General features: G+C 41.9%; 1 protein-coding gene across 6 annotated transcripts; it reads right to left on the bottom strand.

Moving 5' to 3' along the window:
* Positions 1-423: 423 nt before the first annotated feature.
* Positions 424-24,941, bottom strand: LOC120022517 (acyl-coenzyme A thioesterase 1-like). 6 transcript variants are annotated; one of them, XR_005472608.1, is made up of 5 exons: positions 24,521-24,915; positions 10,978-11,141; positions 6,363-6,441; positions 5,767-5,937; positions 424-2,150 (listed from the first exon to the last, which is right to left on the bottom strand). XR_005472608.1 is itself a non-coding variant. In XM_038966466.1 (4 exons), the coding sequence occupies exons 3-4, from the start codon at positions 19,266-19,268 to the stop codon at positions 18,217-18,219; spliced, it is 807 nt and encodes a 268-aa protein (XP_038822394.1). In that variant the 5' UTR covers positions 19,269-19,270; positions 24,521-24,722; positions 24,848-24,941; the 3' UTR covers positions 15,892-18,216. The 6 variants fall into 6 exon arrangements, 3 of the variants coding, with proteins under 3 accessions (XP_038822394.1, XP_038822395.1, XP_038822393.1); XM_038966466.1 differs by lacking the exons at positions 424-2,150; positions 5,767-5,937; positions 6,363-6,441; positions 10,978-11,141 and adding exons at positions 15,892-18,822; positions 19,068-19,270 and having other exon boundaries at positions 24,521-24,722; positions 24,848-24,941; XR_005472610.1 differs by lacking the exons at positions 424-2,150; positions 5,767-5,937; positions 6,363-6,441 and adding an exon at positions 9,828-10,286 and having other exon boundaries at positions 24,521-24,900.
* Positions 24,942-26,441: the final 1,500 nt, after the last annotated feature.

Here is a 26,441-nt window from a genome sequence, read left to right on the forward strand (position 1 = left end):
GAAAAACTATTTATAAATGGAGAAAGTTCAGCACTGTTGTTACTCTCCCTAGGAGTGGCCATCCTGCAAAGACGACTGCAAGAACACAGCGCAGAATACTCAATGAGGCTAAGAAGTATCCTAGAGTGTCAGCTAAAGACTTACAGAAATCTTTGGAACATGCTAACATCTCTGTTGACGAGTCTGCAATATGTAAAACACTAAACGTGAATGGTGTTCATGGGAGGACACCTCGGAAGAAGCCACTGCTGTTAAAAAAAACATTGCTGCACGTCTGAAGTTTGCAAAAGTGCACCTAGATGTTTCACAGCACTACTGGCAAAATATTCTGTGGACAGATTAAACTACAGTTGAGTTGCTTGGAAGGAACACACAACACTATGCGTGGAGAAAAAAAGGCACAGCACACCAACATCAACATCATCCCAACTGTAAAGTATGATGGAGGGAGCATCATGGTTTGGGGCTGCTTTGCTGCCTCATCAACGGGAAAATGAATTCCCAAGTTTATCAAGTTTATCACGGGAAAATGGAATCTTCCCGTGCCTGATGAACTGTTACTATGCATGGCACCTGAATGATCACCGTGTTGAGGGTCAGCTGAGAGAGCAATTGCTCTCTTCCCCGTTGCATGGTAACTGGGACGTGTCTGAATACCTACATTGTATTGTTGTTGTTCCCTCATGCGAAGAGGACCCTCAAAACAAAAAGAGAAAGTCGAGATAACCTAAAATGGATACACCAATGCTAGGAATAATGCAGATGCCGAATATCTCAGATGGTTTAAGGACATGGCCATACGCCTCAGTGTTAATTGGAATCAACCTTTTCATACGTGTGGAAATGGGATCAGTGGAACGGTTAGTTAGTATAGCAGAGGCGGGGACTGAGAGCATTGGTAAGATAGTTTCACCGAGGAAACAACACCCGCGCTAGCTATTTGGAATTACCAGATAACCTCTACCGCCGCAAATCCACATAAACCCCCAGTGTGATCCCATGCCATCGTTTAGAGCAAGATAGGTCACTCTAGTAATTAAATATGAGACATCCACTAAATGCCACCCATGGGGTGTACTAAAATGTGGCCTGCGCTCTTCTTCTTTAGGGAGGTAGCCTGCATAAGATCTACAATGGACTGTTACACCCACAGCCAAAGAGCCATTGTTACAGATACATAATGGCGGAACACGTTCTTCCTTCAGATTCTCTCAAATTGGTTCAGCCACAGTGGTCCCCAGGTTTTCACTCCAACCATACATCGTTGGGTGAGTACACATAAGCCTTTTCCTAACTATCTTCCAATTGTCATCATCCCGGGGATTATGCAGTGGCCAAAACCCACGAGTTACAGTCCCTATTTTATCCACAGCTTCTGGATTCCCATTTGTCAAACACCCTCCCCAGATCTTGTATCCCCCAGTCCCTTTCGATACGTTCTTATTACCCTGATCAATTAGCTCATGTCCATAAAAGAGTCCTAGGATACAATTACGCTGGCTCTGCTTGTCTTTTGCCCTACTCATAAAATACAACATTCCACAGGCTTGATCTGTCTCTGCCATTGGTCTACTCATTGAACCAAACAACTCTCTCATGGATTTGGGTTTAGACAAAATGAACACTGCAGTCCCGTTTGGGGACACTTTTCTACCTAAGTCTCGAACAAACTTTACCCACGTGTTGACAGGGCCGGCTTCACCCACACAAACAAGTAGTGTGGATAGAGCCAACACAGTTAACCACCAACGACCACATGCTGTCGTCTTCTCTCTCTTATACCCCCTAAAGGTTTGTTAATTTACAACATAACCTTGCTGATCATGTAAAACAGTTGGTTCTTCAGGGCTTTGGCCCTTCATCTTTTTCAAGTCTTTGGTCTCAACTCACATCTGCTTCTGCCTCTTGCTTCAGGTTGTGTCTGGCTCCATCATCTCCTGTGGGCTGAACACCTTCTGGCAGTGGGACAGGTGGTGCCAGCCGGACCTTTCCTGAACTCTGACCGCCGTTGGTGTTGCCATGGTTACCTTAATGGCCCCATCCATCTTGGCTGGTTCCATTTTCTCCTGTGGACCCGGATTTTGACCCAGTCTCCAATCTCCACAGGCAGGTAGTCGGGGTCCTCACCTGGTACCTCCCCCTGAGCTTTCCTAGTGTGAGAGTGGAGAGATCTGACAATAGTAGTTAGCTCTTTCATGTACTCCAAGTGTTCTACTTCAGCTAGAGTGAGGTCTATTTGTCTGTCAGTCATGGGTCTGTGTGCGGAAACATTCATGGGTCTTCCTGTCAACATTTCATGTGGTGTACACCCCAGGCCTTTAACACTTCTGCGCATTTTTATTAACATCAGTGGTAAACAATCCACCCAAGATTTCTTGGTGGAGTGGCATGCCTTAGCTAATCCTTGTTTAATGGATTGGTTAGCTCTTTCGGTAACCCCGTTACTCTGGGGGTGGTAGATGGACACCAACTTCTGGTCCACTCCCATCATTATGGCTACCTGCTTCACTACATCACCAGTGAAGTGGGTACCATTGTCTGCAGATAAAACCTCAGGAAAACCAAATCGAGGTATTATCTCCCTCACTAGTGGCTTTGCTACTGTCTTAGCATCACAGTATGTGGTGGGAAATGCCTCCACCCACCTGGTGAACCTGTCAATAAGGACTAAACAGTACCTTTTCATTTCTTATCTTTCTGCAAGATCTATAAAATCCATGGCAAAATGGACAAATGGTCCTCTTGGCGTAGGGAAATGACCTGGTTTCAGAGGTGTTCCTTTGGCAATGTTAAATTGCATGCAAGTAGCACATTGAAACAGAAACTGTTTCACATGCTGGGTCAAATTTGGACAAAACCAATCCAAAAGAAAATGCCTCTATCATATCCCCCCTTGACAAATGGGCCATACCATGGGCCACAAATTCTAGAAACAGGGTCAAGTTTAAAACCCCGCTGTTGCCATGCCAAATGAGAACCAACATCCAACGCCTGTTTAGATGCAAAATCATCAGTGTCATTCCTAACAGTAGCAGAGAAGAACATGGAGTGGCTATGACACTTTGAGGCAGCCAATTTAGCAGCCTCGTCTGCCATGGCGTTACCCATACTCAAAAAATCTTTCCCCCCGGTGTGAGCAGCAACCTTCACAATAGCCAAAGCAGAGGGCAGCATCGTAGCCTCCAAGAGATCTAAAACCATAGTTCTATCATGAATAGGACTTCCACAATCATTGTGAAAACCCCCTACTCCTCCATACACCACACCAGGAGAAACTAAGCCTTATTGCATAAGCAGAATCAGAGAAATGTAACCCTTTTTCCCTTCTCCCATTTTACAGGCAGCGGTTAGCGCCTAAAGTTCGGCTTGTTGAGCTGAGAAAGCATCTGGTAATGGTTGTTGTATGTGAGTGGTTCTATAAACTGTCACAATACCAAACCCTACATGTTTCTTCCCTGTAGTTTGATCTATATATGCAGAACCGTCAACGAAAAGCTCCAAGTCAGCATCAGTCAGGGCAGTGTCAGAGGTCAGGACAGTGTCAGAGGTCAGGCCCAGCCTTCATTGGTGTGGGACCCACTGTCTCTGCACTGCCTTTGGTTGAATCTGTCATGGTGCTCTGTGATTTTGTTTTAATCAGGTTCTGTGTAATGTGGACTGAATGAATTATCTGTATGGTACTGTAGAAAAACCCAGTTCTATCCCGTATACGGGTAGTAGAACCTAACATAGGATGATATACCCAACGCAGTTGTATTTTCTCTCACCCCTCTTCTTCTTTAGTTTCACTACATTTATTCACTAACCACGCTACTGTAAATGGTTCCACATATGTGTGGTAAATAACCACAATTGGTTTCAATTGTATTTTAACTTCAGTACGGGGGTCTCCCTGTCTCCTCTCTTGTGGATGTATTGGAAGAGTAAACTCACAACATGTCTTTCCCAATACGCAATTCGCAAATGTATCCCTTCTTGTACTAGTCTTAAAGACTTGTCTATACCAGTCTAGATTTATTTCAATACATAGAAATTCTTGATACAACTCATACAACAATTGTCCCACACCAAATCTATAATCCCACCAATTATACATATATCAAAACAAAACCATTGCCTTCCCTCAGGTAAGAACACCCTACATAAAACCAATGTCTTCCCTCAGGTAAGGTCACCATACATAAATCCAGTGTCTTCCCTCAGGTAAGGTCACCATACATAAATCCAGTGTCTTCCCTCAGGTAAGGTCACCATACATAAATCCAGTGTCTTCCCTCAGGTAAGGTCACCATACATAAATCCAGTGTCTTCCCTCAGGTAAGGACACCATACATAAAACCAGTGTCTTCCCTCAGGTAAGGACACCATACATAAAACCAGTGTCTTCCCTCAGGTAAGAACACCGTACATAAAACCAGTCTCTTCCCTCAGGTAAGAACACCATACATAAAACCAGTGTCTTCCCTCAGGTAAGAACACCGTACATAAAACCAGTGTCTTCCCTCAGGTAAGAACACCGTACATAAAACCAGTGTCTTCCCTCAGGTAAGAACACCATCCATAAAACCAGTGTCTTCCCTCAGGTAAGAACACCATCCATAAAACCAGTGTCTTCCCTCAGGTAAGAACACCATCCATAAAACCAGTGTCTTCCCTCAGGTAAGAACACCATCCATAAAACCAGTGTCTTCCCTCAGGTAAGAACACCATCCATAAAACCAGTGTCTTCCCTCAGGTAAGAACACCGTACATAAAACCAGTGTCTTCCCTCAGGTAAGGACACCATACATAAAACCAGTGTCTTCCCTCAGGTAAGAACACCATACATAAAACCAGTGTCTTCCCTCAGATAAGAACACCATCCATAAAACCAGTGTCTTCCCTCAGGTAAGAACACCATACATAAAACCAGTGTCTTCCCTCAGGTAAGGACACCGTACATAAAACCAGTGTCTTCCCTCAGGTAAGAACACCGTACATAAAACCAGTGTCTTCCCTCAGATAAGAACACCATCCATAAAACCAGTGTCTTCCCTCAGGTAAGGACACCATACATAAACCAGTGTCTTCCCTCAGGTAAGAACACCATACATAAACCAGTGTCTTCCCTCAGGTAAGAACACCATACATAAAACCAGTGTCTTCCCTCAGGTAAGAACACCATACATAAAACCAGTGTCTTCCCTCAGGTAAGAACACCATACATAAAACCAGTGTCTTCCCTCAGATAAGAACACCATACATAAAACCAGTGTCTTCCCTCAGATAAGAACACCATACATAAAACCAGTGTCTTCCCTCAGGTAAGGTCACCATACACAACAATTCTTTAAAAACCTGTGTCTTCCCCCAGGTAAGAACACCATACACAACAATTCTTTAAAAACCTGTGTCTTCCCCCAGGTAAGGTCACCATACACAACAATTCTTTAAAAACCTGTGTCTTCCCCCATGTGCATATAACACTTTCAATCACTTGTCACCCAGTACCTCAGTACTGACTTGGTTCATCCCAATCTATAACTAAGTTCCTCACACAAGGTTCCATTAGACCCTCAGGAATTTCTAACTATTACACCTTGGATTCTGTGTCATTTATTACATATGCATCATATATATTACGGGCTTGTACATAAATGTAGGTATCGACTGTTCCTGTAATTATCAACCCCATGAGTGAGGTGCCACTTACATACTGGAAAGAGTCATCAACCACACAGTGCTTTTTCTAATTTCAGACTTTTGGTTAAACAGGCGTCTGCTTACCTTATAATTAGATGCGCTGCACAGTGGGACGAAGATCATCCAGACGCAGTGGTCACTCACTCCTGGCAAGCTCGCCAAATGTTGGGTGGTCCTTTGCATGGGGTGATGTAAGTTTCCTTCAATAGTCAGTCTTCCAGATAGATGACACAGACACAGGAACCTTGGTATAGCCTGAGATCCAAAGCAGTACATCTCCATTACCCAGTACTTTTCCATCATTGCGCAATGCAAGCATACAAAGGTTATCACATATATACAGTAATCATAGCATTGGTGTAGCCCCACACCCGACTTGCAGGGTAACCCCCCAAAAAATGACAAATGCCCCTTTTGCCCAGAACAGGTTGTCCCTGCAAGGAATGGAGGAAGATACTGTTAAGGGTGACACAATACTCAACCGTGTTCTCAAGACTCTTTCCTCAAGTGAAGGCGTCTTTGCCGAACTTGGCAGGTGGAGCTGAGCACTGTTTGAGCCCAGGTGATTTTGTGGTGGTCAAAGACCTCAGGAGAAAGAGTTGGCAGGACCCCCGTTGGAGAGGGCCGTACCAAGTTCTTCTGACCACCCCCACTGCGGAAAAGGTTGCTGAGAGAGATACCTGAATCCACTGCAGACGAGTTCCTGATCCAGGAGAAGATGGGACTTCGCCAGTTCCGGTGGTGCAGTGTGGCCCTCCTCTGCATTAGTACAGGAGTGTTAATAAGAACAGTAGGTTATCCCCTTATTGGAAAATCTGTTCCTCTCTAGAGCAGAAATCTTTGCTAATCTTACATCTGGACAAAAAGAGTGTTAGGTGTTTGGGTTGGGGCCAGTTAAGGTAGGAGCAGATGTACCACTTGTGGGTGTTCCCATAGGGGTAAATCTGACTATACAAACGAACCTGCCATTCTTGGAAGAGATGCCACGTGACCCTGACCCCATGACTTTTTCTGCATTATATAACCACATAGGCCCACCGTCGTTTGCTAGGTAAGATAATACTTCACTCCCACCCATCTCAGTAGCAGGAGTGATGACAACCCCTTGGTGTATTAGAGGAGAAGGAAGTAATCATTTGGGTGAAGTACAATGTAATTGTACAATGTATTACAACGGGTCAATACCTGTAAGTTAACTGTTAACAATGCCGACACTGGGGAACCTGGTAATCTTACTTATGGTATTTCAGTCTATAACGTTCTTACTCCTTTGAGAGGAGCCCCAAATGGCACCTATTAGCTGTGTGGGAAAATGGCTTACTATAGCCTGCCCCTGAACTGGGGAGGTAGTTGTACTGTTGGGTTTGTGGTAACAGCTACGAGAACCGTTCCGAACAATGATAAGAGTCTGAAGGCTCTGTTTAGAGTCTGCATACCTCCTAGAATGAGGAGAGATAAGAGGTCTCTGGCTGATGTCACTCACACTCAAGCACCTGCCTCCAGGTTCTTTGGTGTGTGTTTTTTCCAGGATATGGAGTTGCATGTGCCCTAGATCAAATGCGTGATATCGCTAAACACGTGGAGAAAATTGGCAATGCTACTCAAAATGCCCTGGAACAATTGAATGACGAACTGACAGAATTGCGTAAATTGGCTCTGCAAAACAGAGAGGCTCTTGACTATTTTGGCAGGTCAAGGGAGCACTTGTGCAATAATTGGAGAGGAATGTTTACTTTTGTCCCAGATCGGTACTCTAATGTTACCGATCTCGCCGAATACATTGCCACTGTGGTTGAGAACAATTCCCCACAGCCCAAGTGGACGCTTGCAACTGGGTTGAAATCTGTGTTTGGGAGTTGAGGATCTTGGATTGCCCAATGGGTTGGAGCATGTGTTTTTTGCTTAGTCTGTCTAATATGTTGTAAGGCTATTTGTGCCTCCCTAATTGAGAAGGTTTCGGCAGCCATTATGTTTAATGCTCCTCAAGAGGATGGTGAGACTGATGAGCGGCCGACACTGGGTGAGCTCCCTTTTCCCCCTGTAGATAAAGACGATGAGTGAGAATTGGAGATTGTTTTTGATTGACAAGTTTAGAAGGCCCAAGCGGATTTGTTTTCTGTTTTGACTAGTCTGTTTTGACAGTTGGTGCAGAACAGATGTAGCTGCAACCCGATGGTGGTAAGAACTATGTAAGCAATGGTTAAACATTGAGAGATTTAGTCAAGCCTAAACTTGTGTATGTGTGTGTATTTTAGATTGTAAAACCCAGAGTGAAGAGCTTGTGAGGATGGAGTGTCTGGTTCAGTGTACGGATTTAGTTGACTTTAATATAAATATTTTGATAGAGCCTCCTTTGATAGAAGCCATAATCTAATGCTTACATTAAAATGTAACAATAATTATCACAGGGTGATAAAAGGGAATGTGAGGGAAATGTTATGATTATGTATCCAATCAATGCTACTTTCGAATAACTAATTGGAAATGTTCATGCAGATGACTGACTGATCGTGTATGGAGGAATACTCACTACCACTGTTTCTCAATTTGGCAATATGTCCAGAATATTGCTATGGGAACAAGCAATGTATCTCAGTTTCAAGGTCTCAACTTGGAGAAAGAGAAAGCCTCGTGAGGTACTGGTCAGTCACATGTGCGAGCCACCGGTAGTGATTCATTAATTACGCTAAATCACGCAAATGCATAGCCGTGTATAACAAACAGAGTTTGTTGTAACCTCTCCAGCTTGCTGATAATAAAGAGGGATTCATTTTAAGATTGACTTCAGGTGTCCCTGGTGGTGAATTTCCAGCACAGGTGGGGGGGGGGGGGGGGTTATTTTCTTTTTTTACTAGGCAAGTCAGTTAAGAACAAATTAGTATTTACAATGACGGCCTAGGGACAGTGGGTAACTGCCTTGTTCAGGGGCAGAGCGACAGATTTTTACCTTGTCAGCTCAGGGATTCGATCCAGCAACCTTTTGGTTACAGGCCTAACGCTCTAACCTGCTGCCCCAGGTGTATTAAATTACAATTGATAATGATGAATTTTCCTATTATGTGAACCTTATATGCTTGTCCTTAAGATTATTTTAGGAATTATGTCACATTTTCAGATTTTGATGTGGTAAATACATGTTTCTGAGTATCATCAAGGTATATGGACATTTAGACATGACAATGATGAATACATATAATTAAGAAAACTTCAAAAAAAAAAAAGGATTTAAAACAAAAAAATCACATGAAATGTTATATAAAATATCTTAGGCACAATTTCTGTATTTTCCTTTTCAACTAAAATAGTAAACTTCATGACATGGTGGTAAGGACATTTCCACTCAGGTATTTGTGTAAACTGAAAAAAATCTTTATATTCTTAAATAGTATGGTCTCAGCCACTATTAGATACTGTTTCTAGACAGAGTGAAGAAAAATATTCAGTTAGACAAAAAGCAGTTTCAAGAGTTTTCATTTTCAAAAACCCGTATTTGCAAAATCAACATTATATTGGTATACTTTTCCTTATACCTCCACATTTTATATGTATTATGTAACAGATATTAATTTTCATATACTCTCTGGATTCAAATCAAATTTTATTAGTCACATGTGCCGAATACAACACCTTACAGTGAAATGCTTAATTACGAGCCCCTAACAACAATGCAGTTAAAAAAAAAATATGGATAAGAGATAAAAGTAACAAGTAATTAAAGAGCGGCAGTAAAATAACAATAGCGAGACTGTATACAGGGGGGGTACTGATACAGAGTCAATGTGCGGGTGCACCAGTTAGTTGAGGTAGCATATAAATGTAGGTAGAGTTATTAAAGTGACTATGCATAGATAACAACAGAGTAGCAGTGGTGTAAAGAGAGGCGGGGGCAATGCAAAGAGTCTGGGTAGCCATTTGACTAGATGTTCAGGAGTCTTATGGCTTGGGGGTAGAAGCTGTTTAGCTTGGACCTAGACTTGGCACTCCGGTACCGCTTGCCGTGTGGTAGCAGAGAGAACACTCTAACTAGGGTGGCTGGGTGTCTTTGACCATTTTTAGGGCCTTCCTCTGACACTGCCTGGTATAGAGGTCCTGGATGGCAGGAAGCTTGGCCCCAGTGATGTACTGGGCCGTTCGCACTACCCTCTGTGGTGCCTTGCGGTCAGAGGCCGAGCAGTTGCCATACCAGGCAGTGATGCAACCAGTCAGGATGCTCTCGATGGATTCTGATAATACCTCTGATCATAGGCAGCTGGATGTATGGCTCGATATATGGAAAGTCCTAATGTTGAAACAGTATCATGGAAAACAAAGACTGTTTCATGCGTAACCTACATCTAACACAAGGTGTACAGTCACTGGCCAATTTATTAGGTACACCACCCCGTTCATGAAAATGGATCGTTCCTACAGAAAGTGAGCCACGTGACAGTGGCTTGCTATATAAAGCATGCAGACAGGCATCGAGGCACTCAGTTACTGTTTGACTGAAAGTTAGATTGGGCAAAACTAGTGACCTAGTGACTTTGAGCGTGGTATGATCTTCGGTGCTGGGTCCAGTATCTCAGAAATGGCCGCCCTCCTGTGCTTTTTACACACAACAGTGTCTAGGGTTTAGAAGAATGGAGGGACAAACAACAAATATCGAGTCAGTGGCAGTCCTGTGGGTGAAAATAGCTCGTTGGTGAGAGAGGTCGAAGGAGAATGGCAAGAATCGTGCAAGCTGACCACAAAAAGACAAATAAATGCACAATACAACAGTGGTGTGCAGAACACATAGACTAAGCGTAACATAGTAAATGTAAATCCGGGACACTGAAGTTAGTACGATATGTTACGTTTGGTATGGTTACATGAGACAGATGGTTACTTAAGGCAAAAATAAAAGTAGGGTGGTTGGTAACAGTGGATGGGCAGGCGTACAACGCAAACATCTAGCAACTGAAATGTTGAGAGTTTGAATCTCATCAGGGACAACTTTAGCATTTTAGCTAATTAGCAACTTTTCAACTACTTCATACTTTTTAGCTACTTGCAACTACTTAGCATGTTAGCTAACCATTCCCCTAACCCTTAACCTAACTCCTAAACTTAACCCTAACCCCTTTAGCCAGTTAGCTAATGTTAGCCACCTAGCTAGAATGCGTAACATATTGTACGTTTAGCAAATTAGTAACATATAATACGAATTGAAATTCATAACATATCATACAAAATGGGTGATGGACATCCACAAATTAATACATACCATACGAAACATATCATATAAATGGATAATAATACAAAATTCTCTCATACCAGGTTGCAGAATAGCATCTTGGAATGCACTTGACGATCCTTGTCACGGATGGGCTATAGCAGCAGACGACCACACCGTGTTTCACTCCTATCAGCAAAAAGAGGCCGCTCCAGTGGGCACACGATCTCCAACACTGGACAATTTAGGAGTGGAAAAAAATATCCTGGAACATGACAGCGAGTTCAGTTTACTTGAGTGACTTGCGTAGTCCCCAGATTTCAACCCAATAGAGCACCAGGCTGTTCGCAGCATAAATGTACCGCCGTCCAATCTGCAGCAACGGCGTGATGCCATTGCATCAGCATGGACCAACATCCCTGTGGAACGTTTCTGACACCCTGTAGAATGCCCCAAAGAATTCAGGCTGTTCTGGAGAAAAAGGGGTCCGATCTGTAAATAGATGGGTATACCTACTAAACTGTCCAGTGAGTGTATATTTACAATGAAGAGGTCATTCTCCATCGCTGTGCCAAATTATAATTGTGATAAATGTTATTTTATTACACTTGTAGAGTTACAAATTTGGATATTAGTGAGAACATTATTTTACTGCACCTGTAGACTTACAGATTTTGATATATGTGACAATAATGTTATTATACTGCACCTGTAGTGGAAGAATGAGAGAAGTTGATACTTGCGACTAGCAGTCGCCGAGGCCCAGCGAGATGACTCAAACATGATTCATTACATTGTTTGGATGGCTGACCATCTGTGGACTATCACAGGGGTCAAACATACCTTATCTGTGGCAATCAGCCATCCAAACATTGTAATAAATTGTGATTGAGTCATCACGCTGGCCCTCGGTGCCTGCAAGTCGCGAGTATCACCTTGTCTCATTCTTCTACTACAATGAATTGTTTCAAGAGTTCATAAAGAGCTATGCATTTTGATGTGTTTTATTGTACTGTATTGTTACAGGGAAACTGTGTTTTGTTCATTGGTTGGCGGATAGTTCAAAGAGGAGTGGCATAGGGGTGCGCTCCTGTCATTTAAATTGAGTTGATTAGGTTTCTGGGTGTGTTGAATTTGGTTAAATGGACAGTGAATTTGTTCATACTTTGAGAACTTGCTACCAAGCTCCTGTGTGTATCACGCGCATCGTTTTTTTCTCTTAAGAGATTATTCTGAATTGAAGACATGTAACCACGTCTTAACCTATTGATGATAGTCATTTACTCTGAGTGGTCTGTAATGTATCATGTACACTAATTGTTTGAGTGTTAATTATTTAGTTCATGACAAATAAAGTATATTAGTTGAATTGAGTGAATGCATTCCTTGTTTTACAGAGTCATTATTTGACTGACTATAAAGCTTAGAATTGAGTGTATCTACTGGTAGATGTTAATTATACTACTACACATGCTTGGGTAGCAACTTGACATCTCTGATCGGCTTGCCTCAATAAATGAATGCTAGAACATTGGTCGCCAGGATTTGCTATTTGTATCTAGTCCCTTAATAATGGTGCAAGATAAACACATGTTCATTATAGTCATACTAAGTGGTGACGCAAGGTTTGCTACCTTGACTAGACTTCTCCAGAGACACACAGTGCCTGCTGCATTTATTTACAAAATGTTGGAGTCAGATTGATGAATGTAGTATATTATTATTACAACATAATTTCTTCATCATAATGGTTGGATCATTTCCGCCGAACTATAAATGGTCACTCGTCCTCAGTTGATGGGGATTTCCACCGACCTACACACGTATAGAGTTACAGATTTGGATATTAGTGATAATCATATTTTACTGCACCTGTTAGGCTGCGTTTACACAAGCAGCCCAATTCTGATCTTGGCCCAACTATTGGTAAAATATCTGATCTGACTGGTCAAAAGATCAATTACTGGCAAAAGATCAGAATTGGGCTGCCTGTGTAAATGCAGCCTTAGAGATACAGATTTGTGATGATAACACAGAGGTCTAGACCAGGACGAGTCACAGATACATATCTCTGTGTGGCTACAGATACTTTTTCTACATTTGGAGTCAAACTGCCCAACCTTACGACTAACCACACTCAGCATCTCAGCAGTGGCTCAAAATGGCTGACTTACACCATCACCACCCAGGAGATTGTAGCCTTCCAAAACATTTTCCTGCAATTATAGAAATCTCCCTCTGTGATATCTAAAACATTTTGTTTTCCCATTATCCATATTTTCCAAAGTGGTGTATCATAAACCTATGGTGTAACTGCTGTCCTGTCTACAGTAAACTGTTAACTAAGTCAGTGCCGAAGAGCTCCAGATGTTGAGACTTAGGTATCTTATCATACAGTGCCTTATTCTACAATTCATTAAATAATTTCCCCCCCTCAATCTACACACAATACCCCATAATTGAAAAAGAAAAACAGTTTTGAATTTTTTGCCAATTTATTAAAAATTAAAAACATAAATATCACATTTACATAAGTATTCAGACCCTTTCACTCAGTACTTTGTTGAAACACGTTTGGCAGCGTTTACAGACTCGAGTCTTCTTAGGTATGACGTTACAATCTTGGCACAGCTGTATTTGGGGAGTTTCTTCAATTCTTCTCTGCAGATCCTCTCAAGCTCTGTCAGGTTGGTTGTGGAGTGTCGGTGCATAGCTATTTTCAGGTCTCAACAGAGATGTTCGATCGGGTTAAAGTCCGGGCTCTTGCTGGGCCACTCAAGGACATTCAGAGACTTGTACAACCACTCCTGTGTTGTCTTGGCTGTGTGCTTAGGGGCGTTGTCCTGTTGAAAGGTGAACCTTCGCCCCAGTCTGGGGTCCTGAGCACTGGAGCAGGTTTTCATCAAGGGTCTCTCTGTACCTTGCTCCGTTCATCTATGCAACGATCCTGACTAGTCTCCCAATCCCTGCTGCTGAAAAACATCCCCACAGCATGATGCTGCCACCACCATGCTTCACCGTAGGGATGATGTCAGGTTTCCTCCAGACGTGACACTTGGCATTCAGGCCAAAGAGTTCAATCTTGGTTTCATCAGACCAGAGAATCTTGTTTCTCATGGTCTGAGAGTCTTTAGGTGCCTTTTGGCAAACTCCAAGTGGGCTGTCATGTGCCTTTTACTGAGTGGCCACTACCATAAAGGCCTGATTGGTGGAGTACTGCAGAGATGGTTGTACATCTGGAAGGTTCTCCCATCTCCACAGAGGAACTCTAGAGCTCTGTCAGAGTGACCATAGGGTTCTTGGTCACCTCCCTGACCAAGGCCCTTCTCCCCCGATTGCTCAGTTTGGCCGGGCGGCCAGCTCTAGGTAGAGTCTTGGTAACTCTAAACTTCTTTCATTTAAGATTGATGGAGGCCACTGTGTTCTTGGGGACCTTCAATGCTGCAGATATTTTTTGGTACTCTTCCCCACATCTGTGCCTTGACACGGTCACTGAGATCTACGGACAATTCCTTCAACCTCATGGCTTGGTTTTGGCTCTGACATGCACTGTCAACTGTGGGACGTTATATAGACAGGTGTGTGCCTTTCCAAATCATGTCCAATCAATTGAATTTACCACAGGTGGACTCCAATCAAGTTGTAGAAACATTTCAAGGATGATCAATGTAAACAGTATGCACCCGAGCTCAATTTCAAGTCTCATAGCAAAGGTATGTTTAAAAAAAATCTTTAATACATTTCCAAAAACCTGTTTTCGTTTTGTCATTATGGGGTATTGATTGATTAGGGGAAAAAATGTATTTAATACATTACTGTCTTATTCTAAAATCCTAACAAAACGTGGAAAAAGTCAAGGGATCTGAATACTATCCTTAATACTTAGTTTGTATTCACTGTGCATCTAGTTCTCTGTGCTATAGATGGGTTAGTTGTTTAACAACAAAACCGGTGTGTGCACAACTATGGGGCAAAACAGACAGGGTTGGCTTTGACTGTTGACAACATGTACACTATTTAGTCTCCAAATGTGTATTGAAAACATAAATACGTTTCCACAATGAGCACTTGTCTCTTAAATACATTGCTGCAGTTGTTGTTTAGCTAGCTAGCCAATTGTATCCATATTAGCATAAACATGACATCAGTCAAAATAAGACATGGTATCAATAACAAGATATAACGAGCTCAAACGAGCCACCTACAGTGCATTCGGAAAGTATTCAGACCCATTGACTTTTCTCACATTTTTTTATGTTACAGCCTTATTCTAAAATGGATTAAATAGCTTTCCCCCCTCAATCTATACACAACACCCCATAATAAAGTAAAAACAGGTTTTTGAAAATATCTGCAAAGGTGTTTAAAAAAATTAAAACAGAAATACCTTATTTACATAACTATTCAGACCCTTTGCTAAGAGAGCCAAAATTGAGCTCCGGTGCATCCTGTTTCCATTGATCATCCTTGAGATGTTTGAATACTGGGTCTGACTACTTATGTAGATTTGATCGTTGTAGATTGTTGAGGATATTATTTTAATCTATTTTAGCGTAAGGCTGTAACGTAACAAAATGTGGTAAAAGGGAAGGGGTCTGAATACTTTCCCGAATGCACTATACGATTCCCCATATGGCAGCTTCTTGTCATTGTTGCTAGCTATCTGACCGCTCAGAATCATAACTACCTTCAAAATCAAAACACCACCCGCCTTCCTGCCACATCGATGCGCGTGCATCATTTTCGTGATGTTGTCAGCCAACCCGTCTATTGTGGCAGGTGATTGAAAAGTGACCAGCGAACTGCAGTCCTCAATAAAACACGGTGCTTGGAATTACCCTCATCGTTGTTCTAGATTAGGGATATCCTGCTTTTTCAATCATGAAGATCAAACATTGTATTACTTTTAATATGGCGCTTGATGTCAGTGCAGGTTGAACCCTATTGGTGTATGTGGTTCGTTAGTATTCAGAGATTGGTAGTTGAAGACAGAAACATGACAGAGAAACACAAAATGTTCATAGTGACTAATTTATTTACTGGTTAATGAAGGGTAACACATTCCTTGTACATCTATCGGATGAGATTTACCCATTGTTGCCACTTGCCATTTAAAATATCACAGAACCTAACACAGTATTTTCATCCTATCATTTAAAGCCTACTGTGCATTGAACTATCCATTGCTGCCCTCTAGAGGCTACCTGTGTAAGAACAAGCATATGATCAAATTTACTAGAGAAGATATTGCATTTATGTATCAAAGTTCTTGTGTACACTATGGCACAAAGTATGTGTTGTAACTGTCCTGCAACAACAATTTTACTGAAATGAAGGGGTATCCGAGCAAATTGTGTTTGGTAACTAGAACTTGTTACCATCTTATAACCACTTTATTTTGTGTTGTTATGTAAAGTGCTACCAATGTTTTTAATACAGCCTGATGGCCATATCAGCCATTCATGTACCCTACTATGGACAACCCAGGACAGTTTACAATACATTGACTTTTAGCAGTACCATAGGAATAGAAAAGAAGCCCGAAGAATATGATTGACCAATGTTAAGTTCATTACAATCTTGCAAACTTTTGAAATGTATTATTAGGAAGTGAGTTCCATAGATGGACTCAACAGTTTCCCTCATTCACATCTACCTTTATATTGATCGCAGTGTATTCAGAGCCAGTCCATGCAGATAAATAAAGCCAATATGTAAAGCATATCCCAACTTTGAATAACTTTCTCAAATTACATTCCGGTGAAATATATTGACACCCTTGCACTTTTCTTAAATATATATATTTTTTTATGTTGGCCTCCACACCTTTTTATTGGATTTTCAGCATTGTAGAAACACTTTTTATTATTGAAACTTAAGTATACAATTTAGAAAAGAAAAATTTAGAAAAGAAAAATAAAATGGCATGGACTTAATGGACAAAATTATTCCCATCAAAGAGCTAACACAGCCTTTACACAGCCTTTGGTCAAAATAACTGCCCACAAATGTTTATTGTAGTATGAGCTTGCTGCACCTTTCTACTGGAAGTTTGACAAACTTTCCAGCTGCAGACTGCTCCAATTCTGAAATGTTTGATGGGTGCCTTCGACCAACTGCTGTTTTCAGATGTCGCCATAGGTTTTTGATGGGATTCAGACATGGAATCAATGTTGGCCACTACAATTCACTCGGGCTCCCCGAGTGGCGCAGCGGTCTAAGGCACTGCATCTCAGTGCAGGAGGTGTCACTATAGTACCTGGTTCAAATTCAGGCTGTATGACATCTGGCCGTGATTGGGTGGCGCACGATTGGCCCAGCATTGCCGGAGTAGGCCGAAATTGTAAATAAGAATTTGTTCTTAACTGACTTGCCTAGCTAAATAACTCAAACCCATAACCCTGGTGTTGCCAGCACCATGATCTAGAAACTGAGCCACACGGGATCAATGCTGGCCACTCCAGAACAGTTCCGTGTATTTTTCTTGAACCATTCCATGCATTTTGATGTGTGTTTGCGGTCGTTGTCCTGCTGGAAGACCCACAACCTTCGAAGGAGACCCACTTTTTGTACACTGGGTTTAACATTGGACTCTGAAACACCTTGATACTCTTCTGATTTCATGACGCCTTGCACACGTTCAAGGCCCCCAGTACCAGAGCCAGCAAAGCAACCCCTTTGAATGCTTCAATTGGTCGTCAGGAAACCTAGCACTGATTTGTATTGCCAAATAGTTCTAATTCTGTTTCATCAGTCCAAAGAACATTTCCCCCAGGATTCAGGCTTGTTTGGCTGTTTTCTTTCATAAGTTCAATCAGGGTTTTGTGTGTCTCTTTCAGAGGTGGGGTCTTCCTATGTTTACCAAAGACCAACTTAAGAATTCAAAGAAATGAACACCCTTCAATCAAATACGGGGGAGGTGTGATCATTCTGTGGGGTTGCTTTGCTGCCCCTGGTACACCACTTGTTAGTGGTAACTTCAATTATATGTAATACATTCATGAAAAGTGAACAATAGTAGCAAGAAACAAAGGATTGGCATCTAAATACATGAATGTCTGTTCTTTTACAGCCAATCCACTCTGAAAAGGCACAAACCATCATAACAATATACATAAACTAAATGATATGTTTCTCTTCATGTTGCAATTAAACAGTTTACATACAGTCTGGATAACTTGTCATTATAAAAGGGGGGGGGCAATGTGTCAGGCATGGATAATCAAGGCATTTTGAACTTGTGAGTTAAGCTAATGTAAAATATGTTCATTATGAGTTAAGCTCTACTACACAGCAAAACATTAAGCACCACATATTTATCCAGTTTTCATTTCAACATTTTATAACTTGGCTTTACTCAAGTTGCTATCGTTTGCCAGGTTAGTTCTAAAGAACTCCTGAATCCTCCTCCAAAGTTCGACCTCTGCTGCTGCGTGGGACCTGGGCATACCTCCCCACACCACAGGCTTTCCGATAACACCATGAATACTGGACGGGCAGAAGGGCATGTACGGTGTCTCTAAGTAGTGTCCTGCCCCAGGGTAAAATACTGACTCGTAATTATCCTTCCCATGACGCTTCAGTTGTTGCATTGCCTGATCTGCAAAATAACAACTGTCCCAGTTTTGGTCATCCTCTGCAGCAACAAAGAGAAACCTTCCATTGGCTCTCTCAATTGGGATGAGTGTTGCCTGATTCTCCACTGCCATAGGGTCATTAATGACATATTTGACATTTAAGGCCCCTGACTTGGTAGCAAAGACTCTTTTGGTATCAATCATTAGGGGAGGTATGACTGTGCCTTTGTTGTGAAGAGGAATCATGGCATTGGCATTGCAGCCATTGATCCATACGGTAGCAGCGATGCCTGGCACAAAAGTGGCAATGGACAGTGCTAGATCACCACTTTTGGACAGTGATAACAAACCTACTCCAGAGCCGCAAACCTTAAAAGATAAAGGGACAGCAAATAAAGCAACGGCCATAAGACATTCGGGTAGCACTATTTCCATGAAAGACGAGTGATTTGAAGTAACATTGAAGTAATTACAAGTCAATGAATAAGCTGGAAGCAATTAGAACTAATTTTCACATTATTGCCGTGTTCTTACCCCTTTAATTTGTGCTGTAAAGTAATATCAAAAATTTAATATGGATATAAAATCAAACCAGAGGATTATTTAATGCTGACCTGCGGCTGATTTTTCAAGAACTGAATCGCCTCCTCAAAATACTCCAGATGGATCTTGGTCACGTTTTTAGGATTATCCTCATACCCATATAATGACACTGTAAAGACCACAAAGCCTCTGTTGGCAAGAAGAGAAGCTCTAGTTTCAGATAGACCTCTTCCAAATGTATATAGGTCTAAAACAGCTGGGTGTGGACCCATTTCTGTAAAGAAGGAAATATACACTTTAAAACATTGAAAATCAGCACACATCACATTGATGGTAAATACCAACTCCTAATAAACTCAGCAAAAAAAGAAACGTCCCTTTTTTTAGGACCCGGTCCTTTCAAAGATAATTCGTAAAAATCCAAATAACTTCCCAGATCTTCATTGTAACGGGTTTAAACACTGTTTCCATGCTTGTTCAATGAACCATAAACAATTAATGAACATGCACCTGTGGAACGGTTGTTGAGACACTAACAGCTTACAGACGGTAGGCAATTAAGGTCACAGTTATTTAAGAAAAATTAGGACACTAAAGAGGCCTTTCTACTGAAAAACACCAAAAGAAAGATGCCCAGGGTCCCTGCTCATCTGCATGAACATGCCTCAGGCATGCTGAGGCATGAGGACTGCAGATGTGGCCAGGGCAATAAATTGCAATGTCCGTACTGTGAGACGCCTAAGACAGCACTACAGGGAGACAGGACGGACAGCTGATCGTCCTCAGTGGCAGACCACTTGTAACAACACCTGCACAGGATCGGTGCATCCGAACATCACACCTGCGGGACAGGTACAGGATGGCAACAACAACTGCCCAAGTTAACCCAGGGACGCACAGTCCCTCCATTAGTGCTCAGACTGTCCGCAAGAGGCTGAGAGAGGATGGACTGAGGGCTTGTCGGCCAGTTGTAAGGCAGGTCCTCACCAGACATCACCGGCAACAACGTCGCCTATGGGCACAAACCTACCGTCGCTGGCCCAGATAGGACTGGCAAAAAGTGCTCTTCACTGACGAGTCGCGGTTTTATCTCACCAGGGGTGATAGTCGGATTTGCGTTTCTCGTCGAAGGAATGAGCGTTACACCGAGGCCTGCACTCTGGAGCGGGATCGATTTGGAGGTGGAGGATCCGTCATGGTCTGGGGCGGTGTGTCATAGCATCATCGGACTGAGCTTGTTGTCATTGCAGGCAATCTCAACGCTGTGTGTTACAGGGAAGACATCCTCCTCCCTCATGTGGTACCCTTCCTGCAGGCTCATCCTGACATGACCCTCTAGCATGACAATGCCACGAGCCATACTGCTCATTCTGTGCGTTCCTGCAAGACAGGAATGTCAGTGTTCTGCCATGGCCAGCGAAGATCGCAATCCCATTGAGCACGTCTGGGACCTGTTGGATCGGAGGGTGAGGGCCACCGCCCCCCCAGAAATGTCTGGGAACTTGCAGGTGCCTTGGTGGAAGAGTGGTCAGTTCTTGGTCAAAGCAAGAACTGGCAAATCTGGTGCAGTCCATGAGGAGGAGGTGATGCACTGCAGTACTTAATGCAGCTGGTGGCCACACCAGATACTGACTGTTACTTTTGATTTTGAACCCCCCTTTGTTCAGGGACACATTATTCTATTTCTGTTAGTCACATGTCTGTGGAACTTGTTCAGTTCATGTCTCAGTTGTTGAATGTTGTTATGTTCATACAAATATTTACACATGTTAAATTTGTTGAAAATAAACGCAGTTGACAGTGAGAGGAAGTTTCTTTTATTGCGGAGTTTACATTCATGATTGCTTACTCCAAGCGGATGGCAGTCTGTGTGCAAAGTATAGGAGTACTTTAAGTGAGAGTAGTTTCTAAATATACCAACGTTTAGTGTCTCTGTCACTCTCTCACCCTCTCCATGTCTTTTGTAACAAGCAGCCATATTGTTGTCAGTCCACTACGGACCTGTTTTTAACATATTAAGTGTATATGTTTATCCTGTGTTACCATTTAATTACCTAGGAAATAAATTATTAAACCAATTTGTGTAGTACTGAATCATAAGCAAGGCTCGGGCCTTTTGCCAATGCAAGGAGGTTACTACTGTTCAGAATGATGATATGATACGAGGTTAAAATTAATAAGTTGACTGTTTATAGATGTGATAGGTAAAGATCTTTAGAGTTTAATTTGGGAAATGGTAACTCTAAAGAACCACTCTCGTGGTGCCCCAGATCCAAATTAGTTAATTGTTAAATTATTAATTTAAATTGCGTAAAAATGTTACATATATAGGTAATTAGATAAATAACAGTCTTCATAGTAATGTTAAAGTCAAGTCACAACACTGTTTACAAGTCATCTCAGGGTTTTATCAGGTCCGGTATTATTCTGTGGCCCTCAGGTGGATCATTGCGATAATGGTTGACAGTGCATGTCAGAGCAAAAACCAAGTCATGAGGTCAAAGGAATTGTCCGTAGAGCTCCGAGACAGGATTGTGTCGAGGCACAAATCTGGGTAAGGGTACCAATAAAATTAGCATTGAAGGTCCCCAAGAACACAGTGGCCTCCATCATTCTTAAAATGGAAGAAGTTTGGAACTACCAAGACTCTTCCTAGAGCTGGCCGCCCGGCCAAACTGAGCAATCTGGGGGAGGAAGGCCTTGGTCAGGGAGGTGACCAAGAACCCGATGGTCACTAACAGAGCTCCAGAGCTCCTCTGTGAAGATGGGAGAACCTTCCAGAAGGACAACCATCTCTGCAGCACTACACCAATCAGGCCTTTATGGGAGAGTGGCCAGACCGAAGCCACTCCTCAGTAAAAAGCACGACAGCCCGTTTGGAGTTTGCCAAAAGGCACCTAAAGGACTCTCAGACCATGAGAAACAAGATTCTCTGGTCTGATGAAACCAAGATTGAACTATTTGGCCTGAATGCCAAGCGTCACGTCTGGAGGAAACCTGGCGCCATCCCTACGGTGAAGCATGGTGGTGGAAGCATCATGCTGTGGGGATGTTTCTCAGCGGCAGGGACAGCGAGACTAGTCAGGATAGAAGGAAAGATGAACGGAGCAAGGTACAGAGATCCTTGATGAAAATCTGCTCCAGAGCGATCAGGACCTCAGACTGGGGCGATGGTTCACCTTCCAACAGGGCAAAGACCCTAAGCACACAGCCAAGACAACCCAGGAGTGGCTTCGGGACAAGTCTCGGAATGTCCTTGCGTGGCCCAGCCAGAGCCCGGACTTGAATCCAATCTAACATCTCTGGAGAGACCTGACAATATCTGTGCAGCGACACTCGCCATCCAACCTGACGGACCTTGAGAGGAACTGCAGAGTATAATAGGAGAAACTCCACAAATACAGGTGTGCCAAGCTTGTAGCATCATACCCAAGACGACTTGAGGCTGTAATCGCTGCCAAAGGTGTTTCAACAAAGTACAGGGTCTGAATACTTATGTAAATGTGATATTTCCGGGGGGGGGTTTCATAACAAAGCAGCCTGAAGAAAGATGGGTCACAATTTGATAACATTTTTTTTTTTAAATGCATCCCAAACTGTCTGGAATGCATTCGAAATGTTTTGCAAACATCAGGGAAAAATCATCAGGAAGGAATTGTGTGTGTAGAAAATAAGATCTGTATTGCAATCAATTGTGGTTGTGTCACTGTCCCTTCTAACGATGGGGTCATTGATGAGGTCATAAGAGCTGATAGCTCCTACCATTCAAAAGTTAGAGCTACAATTATTGGCAGGGACCAAATAACCCTTTGGAACACAATTTCTCTAATGTAACATAAGGGTATAACACTGGTGTTACCGTCGAAAAGCAACATTGGTGTATAATTCTACTGCACGGGAAGGTGGAGGGGGGCTGCGTGCCTGCGAAGCGCACATTGCACCTGTCATCCCTATAGCTGATTGTTTCTTCTAGTGAAATTAGCTGGCGCTGCTATGTAGCCTACTGTTTTAAACACCTTGCAAAATATCAGAAATAACATTGTGTAGGATAATAGAAAGACAATATAGGCTATAAAATAAATTGATAGGGAGAGTATTTTAGGTTGCAAAATTGACAACCTAAAATAGAAAAGACACGCAACCCGTCACCTAGATGTTTAACGATTAATACATTTGAGTGACGCAGTTCAATGCTGACACCATTTGAGTTAGAGTGCATAAACTCTGGAAACCAGCAGAGATTTGTTCCGTCTTGCAAAGCACGAGTGGTAGTCCTAAATTCACTGCAGTATTAGGCCTTATATTTAGCCTACAAAATGATGGCTATGAATGAGCCTACATCTTTAGCCTAACTTCACTGTTGTCCTGTGCAATACCGCACACACGCTTGTCTCTTTGCTGGCCTTTCAGCTATTCCTCTATAAAGCTCCATGACTCTGAAAAAAAACTATGCTACAAATTGTTGGTCACTTATTTAGATTTTTTTTTAAATTACTGTTAGCCTATTCGAGGCGAGAAGGAACCGCGCTCTTGCTTGCTGAATGTAAAATACAGCATAGGCTAAATTAACTGGTGGGGAAAAGTTTGAAAGGGGAGAGGGGACAATGGTGTGTGATAACATATGCAGTGATGATTATATTTATTTTTTCTTTATTTAACTAGGCAAGTCAGTTAAGAACAAATTCTTATTTTTAATGATGGCCTAGGAACAGTGGGCCTTGTTCAGGGGCAGAACGACAGATTTGTACCTTGTCAGCTCAGGGATTTGATCTTGCAACCTTTCAGTTTACAGTCCAACGCCACTAGGCTACGCTGCCGCTCCATAATGACTTGATACATTGTTGCAATGACAGGATCAACACAATGGACAGGCAGAGAAATCAGTGAAAAATAATCTCCAAGAGTTACTTACCCATTAGAAAAATAGAAATGACCTGCAACAGCATTACAGAACATCATAAATCAACACTCCAAAAGGTTGTCACTAGTTACCACATCCACAAACCCTGCCTATTTCTACAATTTATCTTCTAAAATGTGATTTTAAACTCAACTTTAACCCTAACACTGCTAACATTAAACTATGACCAAAAAGTCATTTTTGTTTTCATACATTTTTACGACACGGCAATTTTGACTTTGTGTCTGTGCTAAATTGTTTGTCCAGGTTAATTAATAATAATATAGGCAAGAAAACATGGCGATTAACCGTTAAGTGGCGTTTAGAACGTGCTTCTGTTCCCCTATGATAGCTAACATAAATAAATGCACAAACCTTCCGGTGTAAATAATAATCAACAGGTGACCTTGAATATAAATATCTTAATGTAAACAGAATATCAGTTAAATTGTTGCCCCTCAATCACGGGAGTTAAAAGGAATTGTTAACCAAAAGTTGGCTTGTAGCCTAATCGACCTTGATTTGCTTGCTCTTGTTACCACAATGGCAGTGCCTAAATGCTATCAGAAATTGCGTTAAGGAAGCATATACAATCGCCTATTATAACAAGATTGCTGTACTCACTTTGTCATGGATGCATACTTTTTCGTTGTAGTTTTGGTTGAGATAGGACTGTGATGGTCTGAACTTTTAAAGATAGGCTTTTTATCAATTAGATTTGTATTCACCTGCGTCCTGCGTCCTCTCGCCTCTCTACTCTGTTTAATGACTCGAGAGTCACGATTCGTTTTTCTGAGTGACTCGTTGTTTGCAGCTGTTCTTTGACCTGCTGGATGATAGGGAAAGTCAAAAGGTTCAAATCGTCTTACACGGAATACGTCTTAACGCTTGTAATTATCATGTTTCAGTGAAATAAACCCAAAGGTAAAATAAAAATGTATCAAGAACAACCCAGTCAGTGTAAGTCAGCATCTCGGACTCGTTCGGTCAGTGGAAGAAGTCCGATAGAGATCAAAGTTCAACCAGTCCATCCAGTCGAGTCAGTTACAGTGTTCCTTCTCCTTTCTGAAGATAAATAGCCATTCATTTTAATCAGAGACTTAGCGAGCAGGTCAGACATCCCTTATATCTCCACAACTCTCCAGCTGGTATCATCTGGTGGCTTATGTTATTGGTATTTTACATCTAGATCTAGAGATTATAGATCAGTAGTTATGATGTGCTAAAAGCTCGGTTTGAATGCAGTTTCAGTTTATATCTTCCCCCCAATTTCCCCCTACTCATCACATGGTTTGCAGTTTCAGTTTGTGCTCGAGTATCAAGCTAACCCAACCCCTTTCCTCGTCTTCCAAGCATATTCAGAGATATTAAGAAAAAAGACACCTCAGCAAGATTGACATGAAAATAGAAAAAGTGTTGATTTGTGAAAATAGTGAGCAAGTAAGTTTCCACTGCACCATAGACAGACTGTCCTATCTATGGACCCATATGGGAGTATTACTAAACGTCATGGACAACTAAGTCTAAGTCCCAAATGGCACCCTATTCCTTACATAGTGAAATACTTTTGACCAGGGCATAGGTAGTGCACTATATAGGGAATTGGGTATCAAAAGTGTTAATTCATCTCACGAAATATCAATGGTCATCCACTACCCCATGATGCCGTAGATAAAGCTGATGTTGACGATGGTTTTGCATCTCTATAATCGCCCATTGCCATCATTATTACAGAGATGACACCTTGTACAGTAGTATCAGCAAGTAAATGTCTACGTCCCAAAAGGTACGTTTCCCTTCAAAGTGTGCATCCATGACAAAGTGAGTACAGCAATCTTGTTATAATAGGCGATTGTATATGCTTCCTTAACGCAATTTCTGATAGCATTTAGGCACTGCCATTGTGGTAACAAGAGCAAGCAAATCAAGGTCGATTAGGCTACAAGCCAACTTTTGGTTAACAATTCCTTTTAACTCCCGTGATTGAGGGGCAACAATTTAACTGATATTCTGTTTACATTAAGATATTTATATTCAAGGTCACCTGTTGATTATTATTTACACCGGAAGGTTTGTGCATTTATTTATGTTAGCTATCATAGGGGAACAGAAGCACGTTTTAAACGCCACTTAACGGTTAATCGCCATGTTTTCTTGCTAATATTATTATTAATTAACCTGGACAAACAATTTAGCACAGACACAAAGTCAAAATTGCCGTGTCGTAAAAATGTATGAAAACAAAAATGACTTTTTGGTCATAGTTTAATGTTAGCAGTGTTAGGGTTAAAGTTGAGTTTAAAATCACATTTTAGAAGATAAATTGTAGAAATAGGCAGGGTTTGTGGATGTGGTAACTAGTGACAACCTTTTGGAGTGTTGATTTATGATGTTCTGTAATGCTGTTGCAGGTCATTTCTATTTTTCTAATGGGTAAGTAACTCTTTTGGAGATAATTTTTCACTGATCTCTCTGCCTGTCCATTGTGTTGATCCTGTCATTGCAACAATGTATCAAGTCATTATGGAGCGGTAGCGTAGCCTAG

This window comes from Salvelinus namaycush, chromosome 27 (assembly GCF_016432855.1).
Source record: "Salvelinus namaycush isolate Seneca chromosome 27, SaNama_1.0, whole genome shotgun sequence".
In the NCBI taxonomy this organism is placed as follows: domain Eukaryota; kingdom Metazoa; phylum Chordata; class Actinopteri; order Salmoniformes; family Salmonidae; genus Salvelinus; species Salvelinus namaycush.

Excerpts from the sequence above, each read along its gene's own strand:
- LOC120022517 (XM_038966466.1), bottom strand. The coding sequence starts at position 19,268 with ATGGGTCCACACCCAGCTGTTTTAGACCTATATACATTTGGAAGAGGT. Across the intron at positions 18,823-19,067 it reads TCTTGAAAAATCAGCCGCAG|GTTTGCGGCTCTGGAGTAGG; the intron begins GTCAGCATTAAA and ends TTATCTTTTAAG.